At 45.6% G+C, this 22,378-nt stretch overlaps 1 protein-coding gene across 5 annotated transcripts in view; it reads right to left on the reverse strand.

Moving 5' to 3' along the window:
* Positions 1-20,728, reverse strand: part of TMEM104 (transmembrane protein 104) — a 44,260-nt gene extending 23,532 nt beyond the window's left edge. For 2 of the 5 annotated variants that reach the window (XR_014269795.1, XM_082492095.1), the window contains exons 1-5: positions 16,474-16,751; positions 15,456-15,558; positions 14,966-15,049; positions 10,420-10,519; positions 9,490-9,598 (exon numbers count right to left, since the gene is read on the reverse strand). Coding sequence is in view for 4 of the 5 variants with exons in the window: in XM_082492095.1 (XP_082348221.1) it covers positions 9,490-9,598; positions 10,420-10,519; positions 14,966-15,049; positions 15,456-15,558; positions 16,474-16,551 (474 nt within the window). In the remaining variant the exon portion in view is untranslated. Of the gene's footprint in view, positions 1-9,489; positions 9,599-10,419; positions 10,520-14,965; positions 15,050-15,455; positions 15,559-16,473; positions 16,752-18,496; positions 18,619-20,623 lie in introns of those variants that run through there. The other 3 variants (XM_082492098.1, XM_082492097.1, XM_082492096.1) reach the window with 3 other exon arrangements.
* Positions 20,729-22,378: the final 1,650 nt, after the last annotated feature.

Below are 22,378 nucleotides of genomic sequence, written 5' to 3' on the forward strand. Positions count from 1 at the left end.
ACCACCTTTCCATTTTGACTGCCCATCCAACAAAGAAGTGTACTTGCCCAGCTAATGTCCTTGCAAACTACGATCTTGCTGAGAATCCAACACTCCAAGGACCAGCCAGCAACTGAGCAGTCTCTATGAGGAGCTCTGGGAGGCCAAGACAGAAGCAGCACATGGATAGTGAGGCAGTACCAGAGGCTGCTGATCTTCTTTCCCCACCCTGACCAGGGCTGCAGTCTGTTTCTGGAGCTGGCCCATCTCTGAGCACCAGCAACTTTCCACTTTGGAAAGAACACCAGTTGTTCCTCCTCTTAAAGTGCAGAAATTGAGACACAAAGTGTTTTCAGAAAGTCATTCAGTGCAAGGATTGCAGTCTCTGGCACACCTGGGGTGTGCAGGATCACAGCCAGCGGCAAGCTTGCACTCTCCGAGGTAAATACACTTCCATTATCATTTTTCACAACAAGAGAAAGATGGAGGCCAGCAATAACCCCGAGGTGACCAGCATCTAATTTTTCATCATCAGAGTATTTATGGCACAGCCATTTGCAGCATCTTGTAATCACTTTACCGCCTCCTTGACCCCTGGCTCCCCCTTATTCTGCATCTCCTAATTGCATCTGAACAAGCAGCAAAGTAGATGCAGGAGAGCTGAATGGGTTGGTTTGTGATACTTGGAAGGACAGCAGAGGAGTTGCAGAGCCAGGTCTGGCTGTACCCCCCCCACCAGCTTGCTTTGACCTCCCACGGGCTATGAAACAGGAGCCTTCCTCCTCCCTGACACTGGGTAACCTTGAGGAGTCATCCCCTGCCTCCCCTACTTATTAGTACGGTACGAGAGATTAATGAGTTCCCTCCAACAAAGTGCGAAGGCATAAACATTATACACAGACACTGCCCCAAATTCCTGCATATTCATAGCCTCTCCTGGCAGGGTATTGGCAACTACAACAATATTTACATCGACTACAAAAGCCCCTGGGTTAGACAGCATAAAGTGACAGAGATGGACCGGCGCGTGACATGGATGAAGAGAGGGCCCTGCAAACATATCAAACTACAAACTGCCAGGGTTAGGAGGTACTTGGGTTCAGCAAGGATGACTGTTCCTGAAGGCCACTAACCCCTTGACTGCCACAACACAAACAGTGCCTCCACCACTAAGCCATTATTTTTTCCCCTACAAACTTCTCAGTGGAGTTTCACACTACTCTTTAGTGGCCTGGAGAATGTAGTTTCAGGGACAGCATCATCCTGTTCACTGTATCAGGAGTTGCCTGAAGGAAAAGGAGATGTCCCACACTTTGTAACTACTTTGCAGCAGCACAACAGCATAAGATAAAGCCCTGTTGCCTGGGGCTAGTGGGGAGTCTGCCTGCTCCCAGCCTCCTCTCCTTTGGTGTGCACTGTACAGGGAAGGCAAACTGGTGCAACAGGCTTCAGAGATCAGCTCTGCCTGAGAGCATTATACCGATTCAACTTACAAGATAAATCCCAGCTGCATTATTTGTATTTATAGTCCTGCTTACAGAAGCATGAGCCACGTGTGGGATTTGCTGATGTAGTCCAAAAAATCCACATTTTTGGACAAAAGCGTCAGTGATTTCACCCAGACATAAAGTGCAATTTAGGAGGATGTTAAGAAGTTGCAGACTTATTTAGGAATGTAAAGAAATACCAGTCTGTTCAGAGCTCTTTCCTCCACAGCCTCTGGTAATGTTCGGAGTGGCATAACTGCACAGTTCTACAGCCCTGCTGCTTTCTACCTATATATTACAGAACTAAAGATAATTTCCAGATCAAGACTGCTGTCTAACCTGATGAAAAAACTGATGCAAATCCAACAGGCAGCAAGGTCAGACCTCTGTTTAAAAACCAAAACTGGTGTTAAAGCACCGAAGAAAACACTGGAAAATATGTTGTTGGGGAAAAAAGCATGTATTGGGTCTCCCAGGGGAGTGCTCAGCTGACTTAACAGGTCTTCACAAATTCTGGTTTCTAGGGTGCTGTCACTATCACTGCACAAAATAACACTGCACAGGGGAAATGCATTTATTATTTTCTCCAAAAGTGTTCCAAAAATGAAAGATCTGCAAGTCTGCTGGAACAGCCTAGTCCAAGAAAGGAATTTTAAAAGGCCCTTTTTAAAACTTTACAACTTGTGTAGTGCATGGGTGATCACAAACCAGTATTGGTTCTGACATCTGCCCTGTTGGTCTTCAATATTGAGACAACAGTGTCAGCTTGGGTGCCTTGCTGCCTAAGTGAGCATACTCCAAAGGACAGCTTTATTTTCTTCCCAGAAAAAGATTCCCAGCTTCTTCCCTTCTACTCTACTCTGGCGAGACCCCACCTGGAGTACCATGTCCAGCTCTGGAGCCCCCAACATAGGAAAGATATGAACCTGTCGGAGCTGGTCCAGAGGAGGCCACAAAGATGATCCGAGGGCTGGAGCACCTCTCCTATGAGGACAGGCTGAGAAAGTTGGGGTTGTTCAGCCTGGAGAAGAGAAGGCTCCAGGGAGACCGTATTGCAGCCTTGCAGTCCCTAAAGGGGCTACAGGAGAGCTGGGGAGGGACTTTTTACACAGGCACGTAGTGATCAGATGAGGGGGAATGGCTTCAAACTGGGAGACGGTAGATTAAGATTAGATATAAGGAAGAAATTTTTCACTTTGAGGGTGGTAAAGCACTGGAACAGGTTGCCCAGAAAAGCTGTGGAAGCTCCATCCCTGGAGGTGTTCAAGGCCAGGCTGGATGGGGCTTTAAGCAACCTGGTCTAGTGGAAGGTGTTCCTGCCCATGGCAGGCTGTTTGGAACTGGATCTTCTTCAAGGTCCCTTCCAACCTAAGCTATTACATGATTCAGGAAAAGCATCAGCATGGCTGCTCAGCCTTGCCAGGGTGGCTCCACCGGGCAGCAGAGGCTGTAGTTTGAGCCCAATAAACAGTGTTGGTGAGTGCATAACTGCAGGAAGCGTGCAAAAGCAGAGCTATATCTAGAGCCACTTCTTTGCCCAATTTGTTTAGATGGCTTGCTTCCAAGGTTCACGCCCACCATCCATCATCACATAAGACAAACCAAGCATTATAGTCTGCAGGACACTCTTCTATGGGGAAGCCAAGTGCATCTGAGGCCACCAGTAGCCTCTACCCATCACACCACCCACCTTGCTTCTCTTAAGGGCTGGTAGCACCCGCAGCACATCTGGCCAGGCATCCAACCAGCAGCACAGCACCCTTCCCTTCCACACAGCCCCTGCCAGCCAGCTGGAAGTGGCAGGGGGGAAGGATTTGCCCTTTGGAAAAGCTCAGCGTCCAAGTGACAGCACAACCCAAGCTCCACTTAAACCCAAAAACGCTTCTCATTGTGAAGTGAACAGACAGCTCTGTGCAGAAAACATATTCCAGTCCCCTGCACTATTGATTTTCCTGTGAAAAGAGACAAACTAATCCTTTAAACTTAGCTGCTTCAATCCATGGTCCTGCAGTTACTTCACTGTTGTACGAAAGGCCGACTCTCCTACCCAGCCCTAGCAGCAGGGAGGCTTGCCTTTTGGCTGATGTTTCTTCTACTCAAAATACAGTTACAAGGAAAGCAAGAAAAAAAAAAAAAAAAAAAAAAAAAATCACACACCAGAAGCTGAACTCCAGCTCTTAGGTCACCAGTACAAGAAGTTTATATTCTACTTTCACAACACTGCACTCCCACCTCTCCTCCTGTCAGGTCAGAAAAACCTCTTATTCACATAGGCAGTTATTAGCTGAAGTTCCCTTTACGTTAGGAAACACGAGGGGTGTGGGAAACTCCAAAAGAGCTAGTTTATCTGTCATAGGCATATGATGAGTGAGCAATTGAAAGAATTTATTGAAAAGCCTGCAGAAGAGGAATGGACCAGGATGAAGGAGGCAGGATTTATGCCATATTAACAAGGCTGTGTGCCAATTTTAACCTTATTAGTTTCACAATAAAAAAAGCCAAGAATTGCCTTCCTGTCCCACACCCAGACACCATTTATTTTAAACGAACTTGGCTCCTGTCCTTCTTCAACCACTTCAGAGCAAAGCAGCAACTTAACTGACCTTACTTTTTGGAAGCTGACTAGATGAGGCATGAGAAGACTCCAATCAGCCCCTGAGACTGGGCTTTTAGCCAAGAAACACTGTATTTCAGAGGCACCTGTAACAAACAGGGCTATTGATATTTATGCTTAATGCAGTACTAATTCCTCTCCTGCCATAGCAATGGCTCAAGACTCAGGTGCCTGTACATACAGAAATGGCATAATATTCTGGACCCTTGAGAGGCTTTTACCTATTTTGAAGGCTTTCAGAACTGCATCTATGCACAGAAGCAGCAGCTGCCTTTTTGTACATTTGTTTCTATTTCTACATCATTATTATAATAAAACATATCAGAGTATTTGTGGTATGGCATATAATGCAATACCTTTGGCAAGAAGGTCTTACCACAAATAACTTCTTATAGGATATGCATGGTGACATGCTAATAGAACCCCACTCCTGCTGCATCCTTACTGTAAGCTGGGGTAACTTGGAACATAACAATGCTAGTTTAAGCAATTTATTTAAATAAGACGATGGCTTCACACCAGCAGGGTAAACTTCCATTAGCTTTTCTTCCTTTCCCCCGGCTCACCCTGGGAACCCAGGGCAAGCACCCCAAACCTTTTTGACTGATATGCTGTGAAATCAGGCCTCTCTGATCCAGACACCTCCCACCGAAGCAGCTACTTCCCCCACCGCTGGTTCTCAAGGTCTCTAGACACTGAGACCTGTAAGAATAAATATCCAGGAGACAGCAGCTGTGACCCATTTATTACCGGATGCTGCTGCAGGGCACAGCGGAGGAAGGCAGGGCAGAGCAAAAGCACTTGCTGCAAAAGGAACAAGCGGAGCAAACCCAGGTGTCCTTGGAAGAAGCACTCTGCTTGCAGCTCTGTTTCCAGCTTCCAGTTGGCAAGAGACAGCTTAGATCAAGCATGGATGTTCAAGTACTGCCACAAGGGCTCCCCTCATATCACTGCTGGGAGGTGAAAAAAATAAAACAAAAAAAGACCACAGAGGCCAGAAGGTAACCATGAACAGAGAGGCCACAAGAGTCTCACACACTGAACAAGCCAATAAAACTGCCCTCGTGCAGGCAAATGTATCTGGAAAGATCCACTTGGACAATGAAAATCACAGATACCTTTACCCAAAGCAGAGGGTGTGCACACATATGCGGCAGTCAGGAAGAAGAAATGCCGAGGAGGGAAGCAGAGCACGTATGCTAGCGGCACAGAGCACGGCGCTCCAGTCTACAGCTGAAGAGGGCCGGGAAGGCAGCACCGCGCCGAGGCAGACGGGGTCTACATCAACACTTATCAGTTCAGCCTTTGCATTTCCCGATTAAGTTCTGCTGGCACTGAGCAATTGTACGTGTCCTCAGACTACCTCCTCACCCCCCTGCACAGCCTCCCGTGGCTGCAGCCCGGCCCCTGCTCTGGTCGCTGGGTATTCTGATCAGAGCATCAGGCTGGGGTGACATTGTCCCCTCCTGAAGAGGGACGGTAAGCGCCTGCAAGCCCGCTCATTTTATTCACTGCACAAGCACGTTTCCAACTGGGATAATCTCCATTAAACCATCTGCGCTCCCATCTTCACTCGGCCCGCACCCGCTGGGCTGCCTGCGATACTGCAGCATCTGTGAACCGGCAAAAGCGGATGCCGTGTCCCTTTCCCAATCAGCTAAAAAACCAACAGAGACTCAGACAGAACAGATGCACCTGGTAGCTTTGACGCGCTACCGAGCCAGGCTACCAGGAGTACCTGTGCCAGTGCCTCTTCTGAAAGGCGTACGGCTCCCTCTGAGAATTTAAGCCATTTCCTTCCCATCATGGGAAGACACCATGCCCCAAATTGCCAGAAGAGGAGGGCTGAGAAAAGAGTAGAGGTTTTAGCTACAACGGCTGCCCTGGTGCAGAAGACAAGCACTGTTTGCCAGGTCATGAATGCATTTTGGATCAGACACTCTGAATGGCTGCTGATCCCCAGGATTTAATCTCTTATTTATCTCAGTATCTGCTTTCTAGAAACGGGGACTATCATGTCACATTCCTTCATTACTGGAACAGATAGACAAAAAAAGTGTTATGACGAGAGATCTGAAACTTAAATCCACTGCCCCTTCCCCACAACCTACATAGATGATGTCCAGCTGACCTTACAGAAATCATTATAAAGCGACCGCATTGAAGTGTGAATTCAGTGCAGAGAAAACTCAACCCTGTCCTTAGCATTGCCATCAAGACAGCCAAGGGACTCAGGAGTCACTTCAGCTGTCGAGGACATGACAGCGTGGTGACAGATCTGAAGGGAAGATAGAAAGCCATCGATCTGCTTTAACTGTAATCAGTGCTTGCCTTCAACAAGGTCACTGGGCCATCTAACACATGCCCTTCTTCCAGCCAATTTGCCCTGAGTGGTCTTGCCCTCACAGGCATGGAACAGCACGGCAAGGCTGACCTTTCAAACCTCCCAGGACTCCTACAGTCCCAAAGAAGCAGCAAATATTAGCAGCAAGTGATGGGACAGGAGCAAAAGACTATTTCAATATTTTCCTGCACTTGCTTTCACTTATTTGTTTTGCAAGCCTTTATTTTCCAAGGCAATTTACAAACAAGAAGCAAGATAACTGTTTGTTCAGACAAAGGTTAATAGGGGCCTAGTGGTCTCTGAAGACTCTGCAGTCACACTTAGGTGTGAAATTTTGGAGTAGCAATAAAGATGCTGAACAGACAAGCAAGTCTCAAGAGAAGGATTTAATCTGTCTAAATACTCTCATGTACATAGTTTTCAGCTTCCATTCACAGTCATCGGAGCAGAGACAGCTTCCAGAGGCCTTTTTGGACAATAAACCGTGAAACAGGATTTTTGCATCAGTCATTATTCCCCTCTCCACCCCCAGCTCAAAGAGTCATGTTTGAAATGTCTTTTGTTGAAAAGATGACATAGCATTGGGAGAGAGAGTCGACAGGAGGAAGGCAGCACAGATCTTTGGCAGACGGGTGGTACTTGGCACGAGAGAGCTCCCATTGGCACCATTTTTCCAGAAAACCTCAAATAGATTATTTGTCCTGGTAGTCCAAAAACAGGCTTTCTGCGGGGCCACGCACAGACTAAGAAATACAGCACTACACCCAGAGACCAGCTTCACTGGAACAGGCAAGACGTTCCAGTTACATCCACCCATCTTGCTCCTAAAAGTCACTTAAAGCTAAATACAGTGCTAAGATGAGATGAGAAAACTAAGAGGCAGGCATCTAGGACAAAAGGGCTGATCCAAAAACTCAGCTGCTTTCTTTTGGGATCGCAGTGTCCATCTGTCCCCTTGCCACAGGGGAACTTAGCGTGCAAAAACAGACCTTGTGTGTCCACTGAAACGTGGAACCTGAATTATTCCAACAAGCAAGAATTCAAAAAAGAAGCCAAGAAAATAGAGCAAGTTCTCTATGGGTAACGATCCCCTGAGACCAAGAGAATAGCTATGCTATTCTCCCTCCTCCCTTTCATGTTGCCTTTTCCCCTACAGACAGGCAGGTTTCTTGCATGTTGAAGACTCCACTTCTACACATAAGAAGCTTGGACAAAATTTGTAGAGATAGTTACAGTGTTTTGCTATTAAATTTTTTGCTTGAAGTCAAGAGACTTCCTACCCAGCTCTCCCATCCCCAGGTTTCTCTGAGAAAATGTAAGAGCTTTAACTACTGATAGCTAGCTGTCCACATCGCAAATAGGACAGTGGGGGAAAAACATTAACCAGCAGAGTCTCTTCAGAGTCAGCCCAAACTTGAAAACCGTGTCAGTGCTGCGGGTCTGACTGTTTTATAAATTAATACATCCCTTACCCCTCTCTAGGGAAGTCATCATTAATTTTGTTTTCTGGAGAATAAGAACACACAGGTCAAGCAGAGAGTGGGACCAGCAGAGCCAGAGCTAGAACAAGTCCCAGTTTACTCCCATACTCAACCAGAAAGTATTAGAAACCTTAACAAAACCCCGAAACTCAGAGGTAATGCTGACACCCAGCAGTCTCCCAAACACAGTGACTGTGGACCCCCCCACACCTTTCAGTAACCCACTATAGACTGATACATTCTCCCACAAACAATCCTTCCTTACTTCCAAGGCGGAGCAGGGAAAAGCACTGAAACCCTTATCTCAATTACTGAGCAGGGAAGGATTAACCAATACCAAAGACTTTGCAGATATTTATTCTCCAAATCCACAAGAGAAGACAAGCAGAGGGAAAAGCTCCTCTGGGAGTTATGTACACAGACAGCAAGTCTAATGCTTACACAGTCTTAATTTTTTAATTTTTCAAGTCCTAACAATAATTATCTTCATGAATTATAGACATAATATCCGAGAGATGCAGCAGTAATTAATGCATGTCTGCCTTTTCTGACTAGCTCCTTCTGCTGGGTCAGGGAGAGTTATTGAAATTCAGGAAGGAAATCTTCAGTCTTCTGGAAGTTTTAAAGAAACAGACCAAGACAATTTAATAAAGCAATAATATTTCTCTTAAATAATTAAGTAGGCTTTGACATTCACTAATATTTTGGAGGCCTAGCTCTTACTTTTGCAATAACACTGGAACAAGTGCACTCAGGGATACGATCCACTGCAAGTCCAAAATGTACTAAACTGCAAAATTGCTTCAACTAGTCTTTGCCCCTGGATTTCTCTGCACACACACAGCCATCTTCACTCTTTTTTTCTTAAAATGCTCACCGAGACCCTTAACAGAAGATGTGCTATGCGGCACCTCCATACTTCCCTCTTCTTACTTTGCCCTACTGACATCTGTCCCCAGGTATGAGTGCTCAACTCTCCCCAAGCTCAAGAGAAACTGTGTTTATCATCCTTTGGGAAAAGCCTTGGTTTCACAGCAGAAACATAGCACAGTAATAGATGCAATAGACAATCCTAAACTAGACAGAAAGCTATTACTAAAGCAGCATACAGCACTGGATGTTGTTTAAGTGGGCTGTTTCCATCATCTCTCAAAAAGCAGATTCTCCTGCAGCATAAACAGTTTTTTTCGCATGAAAAATCCACTCGAGAGCTTAATATATTCAAGTATACTGACAGCAATTACCTCAAAGCAACAATTACTTAGGCAGCCGCTGAAAAAACCCCACCCTTTGGCACGGACATAGCACCTGCTTAAGCAATATAAAACTACACAACAAGAAGGACAGAACTCTACTTAAACTCAGAATCATAAGGATTATTCTGATGGCCACCAAACCAAAACACAGCCATGTCACCAAGAAGAGAGAGGAGGTATTTGGCCAATAAGGTCAGAATGAATCAAAAGCTTTATGCCTCTGTTGTTCACTTGAACCACATCATCTCTACTTGAAAAAAAAAAAACCTACACACTAGAATTAAAAGTTTAAATGGAAATAATGGTCATCCCGGTTTCAGAAACTCACCAGATACAGTCTGTAAGCATCAATCCGTCGAATTGGCCCCCAGCACTTGTCTGTATCATTATACTTTGTGCCATCTCCAACACTGCAAGAATGGTTGCCAGTGGCACTGCTGGGAAAGGAGGGAGAAACAAAAGACAGTAATTAAGTCCTAGCAGATGTCTTCCCCTCTCCTGCATTCAAGACAGACAAACAATCAGAGACCTGAAGTGTCCATTTCTCCCCTCCCTCCCTGAACACCCTCTCTCCTGATATTTTCTGGACTGTGTAACACAGCAAATCACTGAGTACCATAAGTTTAAAGGAAAATTATTGGATTACATACAGTTATTTACAAGTTTGGTCATTTGGTCATCAAGCTAGCAAGTTTAAGTCATGTATGGATCACCACAATTTTCCATTTCCAGGTTATGAGTCCAAATTCAGCCCAGTACAGTTTTGATCAGTCTCTTTCATTATCTGTTTTTTTGGTTTTTTTTGTTTTGTTTTGTTTTGTTTTTTTGAGTCAGTCCAGAGCTAAGTCCACGTAACATCACCACTCACTGGACACAGGCTTGGTAAGCATCACACCCCTCAGTTCTTACCCAAAGAGACAGAGAAGCTAAAATACTGCTCAGAGTAAGGCAATCAAACCATAGATTTGGTACCAACAGGTATTGAGCAACAGGTCCCATGTCTGCAAGGTGCTGAAGCTGGAAGTACTTTACACCCGAGGATTCATCTGAAATCAGGTCAGCTACTTTTCAGGCAGGCAGCAGGCACTCACAACTTCACCTTCCCACCCACAAGTGATGAGCTGTCCTTGAGTCATTTCTCCACTTCATTCTTCAGAAAGTAGAGGTGATCCCAGTCAGACTTATCACCCCATCAAATCCAAAAGCCTGCTCTCTTCTCTATTAGCACACAACCCCACACAGCAGTAAGCACACTTACCAGGTCACTTGCATGAGAGAGACCGGTACAGCCGCTGCGTAGATTGCCAGGTCCCCATAGAGGTAGATAATTATGCAGAAATAGAAGAGGTTGACACCCACTGCAGTAAAAGGAAATATCGTACAGAACCCTGTATCGAACCCTGCACTTCAAATATACAAACATTTTTCAAGGTCTTAACTATGGAGGCAAATGGTGATTTATTTTTTACTTCTTTCTGCAGCAAACTCCACTTAAGGGTCACACCAGCAGCTTAGGGAACTGAGCCACAGCACAGGAACTGACGGGATAGGAGGTGCCTCAGAGCTCAACTCTGCCCTCTTCAATACCTGGCCCTGACACTAGGCCCTTTAGTTCAAGCCTGTCCTCCAGTCATTGGTCAAGATCAACAGGTCCCACATAAGTCATCTGCCAGATGAAGCTGTCAACTTTGCCACAGGCAAACATCTAGCTGATGCTCACAGACTTGGTGCGAGCACAGCTTGATGAACAATGAAATGAAGAGAGAAGATGCATGAGTCCTCTGCCAATTCCAAACCCTCTGCTTGCAAACTTGCAGGACTTTCCCATTAGGGATTTGGCCCCACAGAGCTCAGGTTCCCCAAGGTTCAAGTGGACCTGCTTCAGGAGATTCCTTACCATCAGCAACTTGAGCCAAGGTTCAAACCTGCAAAGCTTTAAAACTCTGTTTCTGCAGCCCTCTTAACACCCTGTGCCACAGTGTACACTGCTCCTGCCCCATACAGTTTTCTTGGGTGTTTTTTCTTCTTTTTTCTTTAAAAAAAAAATAAATAATGTTGTCCTCCCTTCACCTATGAGATTAAAAAATGTCTTACACAAGTTAATTGGGTGCACAGAACAGCCTTACTGGGGCACAAGGAGACACTGCTGTGGAGGGCTAAAATCTGCAGGGATAAAGAAATGCTTGATGAGACCCCAGGATTCTTTTCTTCCAAGAAAGTCAGTATAAATCCCACCAAGCAAAAACAAAACTGGAACATATTTTAGTTCAGAGACAGGTGAGCTACAAAAAAAAAAAAAAAGCCTCAGATTTGTTTCATTCGGGAAGTTGACATTGAAGGAAAACAGCTCAAGGAACCTGCTCATACTTTCAAGTTGCGATGCCACCTGATACTTAATCCTAATGCAGCTTGGGCAAATCAATTCACCTCTCCACACCTCACATGGATAACTATCAAATGAGGACAACACTACTGCAGGAATGTGGACTAATATTTCTACGGTGCCTGCATACCCCAAGTTTTACCATGTTTTGCCATCATACTGCCCTTGGATCTCTGGATGTCAGAAAACATGAATAGGCATTCTCCTTCATTTACATAGATTATTTAATATGCTGAGCCTACTTAGCATAAAACATTCAAAAAAAAGGCTGTATTGGGCAAGTAGCAAGAAAACTTCCTTGCTTCTGTAAGGCAGCATGCTAAGCACACTACAGCTGTTCCTGGTTTGTCTAAATAGACAAATGGAGATCTTGCAGAAATTGTCAGATCATTTCATATAGTTCCCCCTTGTTTTCCTCCTCTGTGAAAGATTTAAGATGGCTTCACAGTTAAGGAGACTCTGCATTGTTCCGAAGATGGCAACAAGCTACCTACCAGTTTTCTCCAGTTTCCTATTAAAAAGGGTTGACAATTAGAACAAGTATCTGACATAGGACAGAAGCTGCAAGACACACTGAGCACAGGACTAGACAGACTCAGATTTAGATTCTGTTTTGGGGATCTGATACTCATCTCAGGCCTTACCTGCCCCCTACTCACAAAATAAGGCTAACATGACCAGCTAATCCACAGCAGCACCACCAGGTACCCACCAGCATACACTACACCCCCGTTCCAGTGCCAACTTCTCTGTCTGTGTGAAGTCCAGATGACAGTCCTCTCCCAAATTTATCCTCTCGAAGGCAGGAAGACTTTAGCGTCAGTTCTTTTATAAACCGCTACTGACCCTCCCTGATCAATACTTTCATTACTGGACACAAAATGGGGGGGGGGAGGGGGGGGAGGGAAGGTGGAAATCAATGACTTCCTGTGGAGAAGCAGTATGATAGATGTGCCTAGAATCCATTATTGCAATAAATGACTGCTCGGTCCCAGAAGAAAGCACCCAATATTGCAAATAAAAAAAAAAATTAAAAAAGCAGTTCTTCAGAGCCAGCTCTTTTGAAAGAGCACACAGATCCTTCACAGCCTAAACCTAAGGCAGCTCCCTTTAAGAAAGCAGACAGTCCAAAATTGAGATTTATCCCCAGCTTACCTCCCAGGACTGCAGATTCAACTCCTGTCAGATTGTTGAAAATAAAAATCAGTCAAGAGAAAGGAGCACAGAACTCACTAGAAATCAGAGGCTTTGAGGTCTACTGCAAAGCTTCCAGCAGCCTTCCCTCTGAAGGCTGTAAAGACACCTTGGGTTTGGATCCATACTTCATATATTGTGAGCAAAACCCCACCCAGACATTTGCTAGCTGTGAAACTGCAGAGGCTGGTGCTTGAAGACAGGAATTACCAGTGTGGCCCAGTTTCTCAGCCCTAGGCATTAGCAACTAGTCACTGAGCAGCAGCCTTTATTGAAGACCTTTCTGTGCAGCCATCAGAAGGAAGTACTTCAAGGATCTGCAGAGGGAGGTACTTGTCTCCTCTCTACAACCGCTCAGAGGACCAGAGGCTGTCTCTGAACTAGGACTTGGCAACAGTATAAAGATGGAGCCTCATTACTGAGCACAGAGGAAGGGAAAGCAGCAAATGAGTTACAGCTGCCCCAGACTCTTCGCTGTGTGTACCTCATCTTGAAGAGAGGTACCTTCCTGCAGAGATTCATCCCCTTGTAATGGGCCGAGTAGGTCCTGGGGAGGATCCCTAACACAGAAATCAGATAACTCTGGCTAAAGCAACATTAAGAAGAGGGATTAAGATTTAGAGTCCTAAGCAGTTTATATCACTTCGCTAGGAAGTGTACCTAAGTGCCTGACATGAGAGAGGACATGCATTTCCAGCACCCTCTACTGGCTGAGCAGCAGTCAGCAACAAAGCAGAGAGGTCTAGAAGGCAACTGCCAAACGCCTGGCTGGCTTGAGGGGTCGTTGCCATCTCCCCCTGTGAAGCACATGCAAAGCAGGGCCTTCTGCAACTCGTTTATGGGAGCACTGTGCCTCCTGTGATCCCTCAGCCCTCCTGCAGCTCAACAGGCCTCTACAGCTGAATACTCAGCAATGCTGCTAAGCTCTGTTACATGGTGCTTGCTCTCAGAGCGCTTCCCAAATATTACTCCCATGCGAGATAGGGAAGCGTTCAGTGTTTTACTGATGGCAAAGCATACAAGCTGGAAAACTTGCCTAAAGTCAGAGCAACCCAGCACTACAGGCAAGACTAGGAACACGACATTTCTGAGTCTCCAGCCCACACTCATACCATCTCTCCTCTTCTATACCTGGAAAAGCAGCAGCCTGGTCCAAGGTGGATTATTTTGATAGTCCTTTGTGATTTAAATCTACAAAGGCCCTGAAAAGGCATGCAGGGAAATTAAGAAGTTTTCTCAAGTGGACTTTAAAATCAGCAATAATAGAGTTCAGAGAATCTTTACTCCTTAAGGCCAGCTGTCCCTCAGAGGCAACAGTCTTACACAGGCATAAAGCTGATGTAATGGAATGGAAAAACACAGTCCATCATGTCTTTGTAAGGTGGCCAGTGAACGAGAGAAAATGTCACTTTCCACAAGAAATGGGGCCTGACAGGCTCAAAACTACACAACCATAGTGTCTGATGATTTTCTGGCTCTGCACAGCATTTCAAATTTACTGTTTTACCAGTTTAAGGCTACGTAACGTTGTAGTTTGCATTTCTGTCACATGCAGCAATGGGTATGGCGTTATTGCAGTAGAGTTACAAGTTTGTTCCCTGTCATACAAGAGACATTTAAAAGCAAAAAGACAAGAGATCTGCCTATCATACGCACACCAGGGACCCTTTCAGCAGTTGACGTCCCAGCAGCTCTCCTGATGACTCCCCAGACACAGGCAATTCTCACAAGCTCTCCCCAGAAGTCTCTCTCCTTCAGACTGATACTTACAGGGTTTAGGGAAGCCCAAACACCTTATTCTCAAATGCTACAAAGATGGAACTAGCAAACACTACAGCTGGGCTCAACTGTTTCAGACAGTGATGATCAGAGGATAGACACGGTTCAGAGTTAGGTTAAGGGCAGACAGAAAAGGCACTGACTTACACTTACCCGCCTCAAGAAACCTGGCCCTTAACCTGCAGTATTTTGGCTAGTTCTGCTATGAGCACAGCACCCTCCCCTTCATGCAGGTTTCAGCCCACATGGCCCATAAATACTCTTTGTAGAAACACTACAAAGGGGGATGACTACAGTCCACAGACAGAAGGAGTGACACTTTGGGGCGGAATCATCACAAACTCAGGATGCAAACCCACACTCAAAAGCACACAAATTTAAGGAAAAGCCATACACACACAATGTGCAGGAGGACCTGAAGGGACTTTTGAAAATGTGAATCACTTACCTTTATTGAAGAACATGGAAGCCATCTGGCCCATTTCCACCCTCTCAGTAATTTCAAAGATATTGGGTGAGCCACGTCTCTCTGCAAGTTGAAAACAAGAAGTGCTTCAACAAGTCCCTCCAACAAACCCAGAGGCCATACTATCTGAACACACTCAAGAGGCTCTAGCAACAGTTTGAAGGACAGTATATACGACTCCACAGCTGCAGAGTCACTGGTCCAATTACTCTGCTGAAGTTTGTTTAAATGTGTTTTCAAAGATGTTCTCATCTTAGTGACCTAGAAGGAAAAGATCTTTATCAGACTGTAGAAGGTGAACTGAATTCTCAATGAGTCTTATCTCACAAGTGCTAAGGACTTCGGGATGTGAACATGTGGAATTGAGCGTGAAATGGACAGAAGAGTCCTGCTCCACTTGCTGGAGCCTTCTGTGACACTGTCTGAAGAAAAGAGGTCTTGGATACAGCAAAAGCATGAACTGGGTACTTACGAACTGACAGGATAGGTCGTGTCTCTGCTCGCTCATAGCCATCTTGGAGGAGAACATCACTGTCAGATACTCCGGAAGAAGAATCCTCATCCTCATCATCCTCCTGGAAGAATAGACCAGACTACTGCTGAGATGTCTGCTACCCACAGTACAGGCTGTGGCACCACCAGTGTCATGCTCTCACTTCCAGAAACTCAAAGGTCCCAAACAGGGATGGGCAGGACACGCAAGCAAAGGCAATACCAGGGAACCCCTGGCCAGGGCTTGGGATGCTGTGGAGAGCAGAAGAGGGCACTAGCAGAGCAGGTTAAAGTCAGTGACAGGGTCTGATGTCCTAGCATGCCATGCACACTGCAACAGTGCCCAATTCACGTAGTGATACGTGGCACAAGGAAGTTAAACTTCTGGCAGAACTGGTAAAAAGAAATCCAAACTCTTAGCCAGTCAGAACAGACACTTCTATCTCGTAACTCCAACCCACAAACACACAGGCAGCAATCTAAATCAGTGCAAACAATTATGCCTCTCACGGATCCAGAAAAGCCACTAAAGCCAGGATCCCAAAAGACAGAAGTGAATTTTACAGTAAGGACATACTTCAGGACTGTCCACTCCCTGGAATACAGCCCAAGTGACAGCAAGGACATTCCAGGCTGTCCCAGTTAAATGACCTGAGATCAGTAAGGATTTATAGACCTCAGCACACTCCAAACAGCACCAATATATTGGCTGCCACCTCTCCACATTCACTGAGCAGCGCTTCTGGGCAAGAAGAGCACAATCAGTAAGAAATGTGAACAGCACAAGAGATTTTTCAAAGCAGGAGCAGAAAATCCTGTCTTTAATGAGCAACCCTACAGGGAACTAACAGCCATATTTTATATGGCAAAGTTAAGTACACTAGAAATTTATTCCTTCAGAGTTACTAATGAAGCAAGGCAAAGATACAGAGGAATCTCAGGCAAGTCCTACAGGATAAAAGAACAAGAAAAAATGGAAAATTAAAGCCCACACAAACCTTGCGTTTTTCCATTCTCTTCCATCGCAGCTGAGCATTTGCAGCAGCCATGGCTTCTACCACGAAGGTTGTAGTCATATAGCTAGAGGAATTAAATTGATATCAATAACAGTCAAGAACTGCCACTGAACAGAGATGGAGAAGTATTTTAATCTGTTTGTAGGAGCAAACAAACAAACCGAACCCACCTTTTCACTAACTCCCCCCCTGCCTCACACCATGTTTTTTGGTACAGTGTTCTATCTGACTTTGCTGCTCCCTTCTGTCTTTGAGATTAAGGTGTTCAAGCAGCCACAAAATGCAGTAAAATAGAAGATGCCTTCAGATATAAGAAAACACTTCAGATACCTGGAAAGCACCTTCCTAGTGTTTCTGTGGGTGGAAGAAGGCAAGAGGACCCTCCTCTTTCTAGGGCCTAGAACCAGCACAGTACTACTGTGAAGCTTCTCTATTAAGGCCTGTGGCAAATACACTATGGACCCTTCAAGAATCTTTCAAATGGCAATAGAAGCAAAGCAGCAATACAAGACCAAGGGGCAGATAACACATGCAAGCAAATACACTTTCCTGGAGGTCAAGGGAAAAGCTGTCCAGGGAGACAGAGAGAACCACCAATGGAAGGAATATCATTATCTCAGCTAAAAATGGTCCTATAATAAAAAAAAAAGCCCAACCTCAAATCAATCTTAAAGGCTTTAAAGTGCTTTCTCACTGCTTCAGGAACTGGACTCACTTATCAAGCTCAAATGAGAGATTAGGTTTCACAAGAATAAAAGAAAGCAGCCCTATTCTGAGGCACATGTAGCAATTTCCATATAGACTTTTCTTGCACTGAAGGGTCCCCAGCAGACACAAGGAAATCACAAGCACCAGAATAAAAGCAACAGGGCAACGCAGCTCCCAAGGCATGTAGTACCTTGAGCTGCATTTTCTCATTTTAATCTGGTGCAGTTTTGGTATTAGGTTTGGAGGCTTATACTCTTCTGCTGACCTTGAAGGATTGTCTTCTAGTGCTAAGTTTCATACACTGAATTTACACATTTAAACTAATGCATCTAAAAGGAATTGCTTCCAAAGCTCCAACAGTTTACACTTCATCAAGTCTTTGCAGCAAACAGCTTTAAGGTGGGGAACTAACAAGCATTACTAGTCAGTACTGATGGGTCAGTACCTCTATATAGCAGCACCTAACAGATCCAAAAAGCACTGCCTCCAAATTAAAGGCATATTCAGACCAACAGAGCTAGTTACCAACAAGACAGGAACTTCTAAATTCCATTCTTACAAACAGCAGGGGGGAATTTTGGTTTCTTTTATTTTAAAAATCAAGCAAGAAGCAAGCAGGGATTCACATTCCACCAGAAGATGGCAATTCTATTAATAACTACATAGACATCAGTGCTGTATCAACAGCCTTCAGCTCCACCTGCTGCTCCAGCAAGGAGACATCTGGGCAGAAGCTCATGGCCAACCAGCGTGAAAATCATGAGACTGGTTCCAAGGTCTTGAGCAGCAAAGGTGTGTGAGGGGAATAAGATGGGCCCAGCTATACAGTAATTTGTTTTCCTGACACTCTTGCAGCTGCCTAGAGCATTACCGGAAGCCAAGAGAAAACTAACACAACAGGTCTGCATCACATCTGCAAGTCACAAAGCAGAGAAATGAACCCGTGTCACCTGTGACCTGGTTAGTGTTTGGGGAACTGATCTGTGACAGAGGCAACCATAGGATGTATCCACAGGGAGGACAGTGTAAAAAAAGAAAGCTGGCAGAAAGGTCCCAAGAAGACTCCGGACTGGAGAAAATGTCTTTCTCATCAGTCAGGAGATGGGATATAGCACCATATTGCTACATCAGAAAATACATCCCTCCAAATAAGGTCCACAGGCAACACAACTGCAGAGACCAACGCTCAAGCCGCAGAGGGACAGGATCACTCAGAAAAGCAGCAATAGTCTTAGCACTGTCCTTACAGCTCCATCCAGCTGAATCCCCCAACCTCCTAAAGACACATACATCCTACCTCATAAATCCCAGGAACATTAGGAGAACGAGGCTGACGAGCCACCCTGCTGTCGCAAAGGCCTTTGGCATGGTTAGGGCTCCTGTCCCGACGATGAGGTTGAACATGTAAACCAGACCAACCTGCAGTCATCCACATAATCCAACATGAGAGTTTGCAGCTGCACCAGAGAGCATCCAAGACACCTCACACACATACTGATTTAAATGGAGAGAGCAATCTTTGAGCAAGCCCATGCTAGAAACGAATATAGGAGGGGACTGATAACCAAAGAGAACAAAGTAAGCGTCAGCAAATTTCTGGAAAAACTGATATTCCTCTCTATTTTTCTGTTTGGTTTTTTTTTTTTTCTAATTATTTTCTTTCCAACTTTTAAAGTTAGAAAGCATGCAAGCTTTTTGTTGTTTGTTTTCAAATCCACTGTCTTCTACCAGGAGGATCTATACTGTGGGTCGGGGTGTCGCCTTATTTTCTGACCTGAACCTAAGCAGTTATGACTATGTACGCAAGTTACCTTCCAGAATCTCTTGTTGTTCTTTATTCTTAGTCAAGCAGGAAATATCCAAACAGAATTCTAATTCAAAGCCTGCTTGACATTTTACCAGCAGGCAGCTGAGCACACTCTGAAGGGCTTTTACTTCTGGAAGGGAAAGAATTTTATCCTCTCTGGCAAAGAGGTTTTTTTCTGCCCAGGGGCAAAAGACAACTGTGCACCTGGACAGGACACCCCCCACCCCCGATTATAAACTTAGGTGAATTCAAGATCAAACATTGCCCTAAAGTTTGTTTTTTTCATATAGGTCAGTCTGTCTAGAGGAGAGCCAGTAAAGAGCTGCATCTGAGTATGCTTTTCTGGGCGTGGAGCAATTAATATCAGGAGAACTATTCCCTAGAGAAGCTGCGAGCTCTCCTACCCTACATTCACTGACATAAGCACAGCAAATTTATCTTTTGACTGGTCTCCCAGAAGGATGAAAAAAAAAAAACCCAGAAAAAATAAATTAGCCATTGCAGCTTGCAGGAAAGTTTTCATTCAGCTGGCACAGCTGTCATTCCCTGAGCACAACTCAAGTGCCCAGGGCCATGACTCACTCTTCAGTGAAAGACTCTTGAAAAAACACCTCAGGTGATTTTCCTTGACTCTGGTCAAGCAGACAGGGATGAGAATGGTGCCTGTGCTTTCAGTCTGGCTAGACATCTTCAGGGAATGAAGCGAGAGTCGTAGCCTTTGAGATTAGACTCTAGGAAATTCATACAACATTAACATAACAACATAAAAGCAGGTGACGCTAATCCTTTAGAGTCCAGACGACCCAGTTACTATCTTGTTCTCCGTTTTCTCAGTTGTGACCTATTTCTGCAGCCTAATATCCAGTTCTTCTAAATTCAGTCATTAACATGGGGATGAAAAGTATTAAAGCATTTGGAAGCCAACACAGATTTCAGGACTGGTTCTATATTTAGGGAGTTCACTTCAGGAAAAAAAAAAAATAACGTTTGCAGAGCATTGTTTTTAAGACCTGACACTATACGAGCACCTGCAGCTATGAAAACCAGTATTTCCAGTAACATGGTAAAGCAGTAATTGGCTCTGCAGTTTCACAGGACACCGCATTACAAGGAAGAAACATCTTGATTACTGGTTATAAGTGAAGTGGTTTAAAACAAATTACTACAACAGCTACAAATAAGTAAACTTTATAAAACATTTCCCTCTGAATTTCTTAAAGTCAAAAAAGAGAAGCAAAGTGGGATAGTTTCTGTGTCACAATCCCCCCTGTTTATGCTACCTTCACGTGACAATCTGGGTTGATGAAAACATTAACAAAATGTAAGGAAAATGGGTAGAAGGACGCAAGAGCTGGTAGGGGACATGAAGCTCTTTTTTAGACTTTTAGAACCATGCCTTACCCAGACATTGTCTCTTTACAGTATTTAAAGTGATGTGTGATGTAAAAAAACCCCAACAACTACAAGCATTAAGCAATTTTTAAGTACTCTTTGACCTCCATCATCTCTTGAAACACTGAGGTTATGTCCATGGGGAAGTAGGAAATGGAAGTACAACAATGAGAGAAGAGGTTTTTATAAAGTCTTGTGAGGAAAACCACAAACAGCAGTACTTACATAGGGAGAGTAAAGCTCTCCTGTGTCAGTAATGCCACCAGCCATGTTGGAGACAGTGGAGAGGCCCGAAGCAAAGCAAGGAGTATTTTCAACTTCTATTGCCTTTAACCTAGGAAACATTACAAAGTTGTGTTAGCTTTGTTGGAAAAAGGAGGAACTCGCAAGTCAGCTTTTGGACATCGGTCTTCTAATATTTGAACAAAAGAAGATTTCAGCAGGATCTTGCACTTTGGACAGATATACCCCACTCACCGGCACACTTAGTTCAATACTCTACTGAAAAGTTCTTGTACCTGCTAAACTAGTTTGAAAGTAGCCAAAGTCTCTGCCCTTTCACAGCACTCGATGACCAAACTCACCAGAGGAGCCATTTCAGACACTAAAAGCTCAAGAGGAAGAATGCCTGCCTTGAGGATGATCTCATACCACTGCTTCTCACGCAGCTACTACTCTTAAGAGAGTGTGTGCCTCCAGCAAATCAAAGCAGTAAAAAAACCCGGCCTAAAGTGTCTCTTCATGATCTCAAGTAAAGAAATGAGCAAATGAAAATACTAGACCTATAAAAAAACCAGACAAACAATAAGTTTTACATGTACCAAGGTTTTCAAAGCAGAATTATTTGGGGAACTTAACAACATCTTTGAAATACTACAGGGGAGAGGAAGAACCCAAGCATTGTGAAAGATTTCAGAGTATATAAATAATTAGGCATAGTTGAATTGTTTAAGAGCTTTATCAAATTCCTCATACTTCTACACATGCTCCTACTTGGTGATACCACCTGAGACAAACCATCAGCACAAACTTCACAAGCTAAGAGCACTACTAAAAAACCCAAATGGTTCATAAGCTTACAGGCACACACACTAGATGACAGAGATCAATCAGGCAGCAGAGCTCACTGTGGTCACAACTAAACCAGCCCTCAGAAAGAGAGGCCAAACATCTTTTATAACAGACCTCGACTCAAGCCACTGGAGCCCATCTCAGCAAACCAAGAGAAAGCAGCAAGACCACGGGCACGCCAACAGATACCTCGGGCACACTGACAGACACCTCCAGCACACGGACGGGGCACCCACCGCAGCCCGGCAGGGGCCCTACCTCAGGGCCCGCAGCCCACCAAGGCCTTCAGAGCCCCCCGGCCCTGCCCCCCCCCCCCCCGCAGCCGGCTGCGCTGCTTGCCCAACCCGACCCGCTGATGCCCCTTTGGGCCCCACGCGGCCTTCCCCCCCCGCAAGGGCCTTGTCGCCCCAGCCCACAGCCGCACCACACCGGGACCCCCACAGGCCTCACCCCGCCTACGTGACCCTTCCCCAGGCCTCACCCCACACTCTCCCTCACGGGGACCCTCCCCAGGCCTTGCCCCAGACGACCCCTCCCGCCCCAGGACCCCCGAGTACCTCACCGCCGGCGGCTCATGCCGGCAGCCCCGCCTCCCTCATCGCGGGAGTGACACTTACGACGCAGGCACCGCCCACCGGCACCTTCCGCACACGTGACCGGCGCCGGGGGGGGGGGGGGGGGGCGGGGAGAATGCGCCGACCGCGATTGGGCGCCGGAGTCACGTGCGCTCCGGCGGGGCGCGGAAGAGGTAGGGGCGGGGCGATGACGCCACACGGTTCGGGGCGTAGAGGCGGGTGGAGCTTTGCGCATGCGCGGACGGGCGACACAGAAGGTACAGGTTTTCTCCCGGTACCGGGGCTCCCCTCGGCCCCGGGCACTGCCTCCTCTCGGGCTCGCGGCTCCCCTCAG

Source organism: Vanellus vanellus, assembly GCF_965231255.1.
Source record: "Vanellus vanellus genome assembly, chromosome: 17".
NCBI classification, from domain to species: Eukaryota; Metazoa; Chordata; class Aves; order Charadriiformes; family Charadriidae; genus Vanellus; species Vanellus vanellus.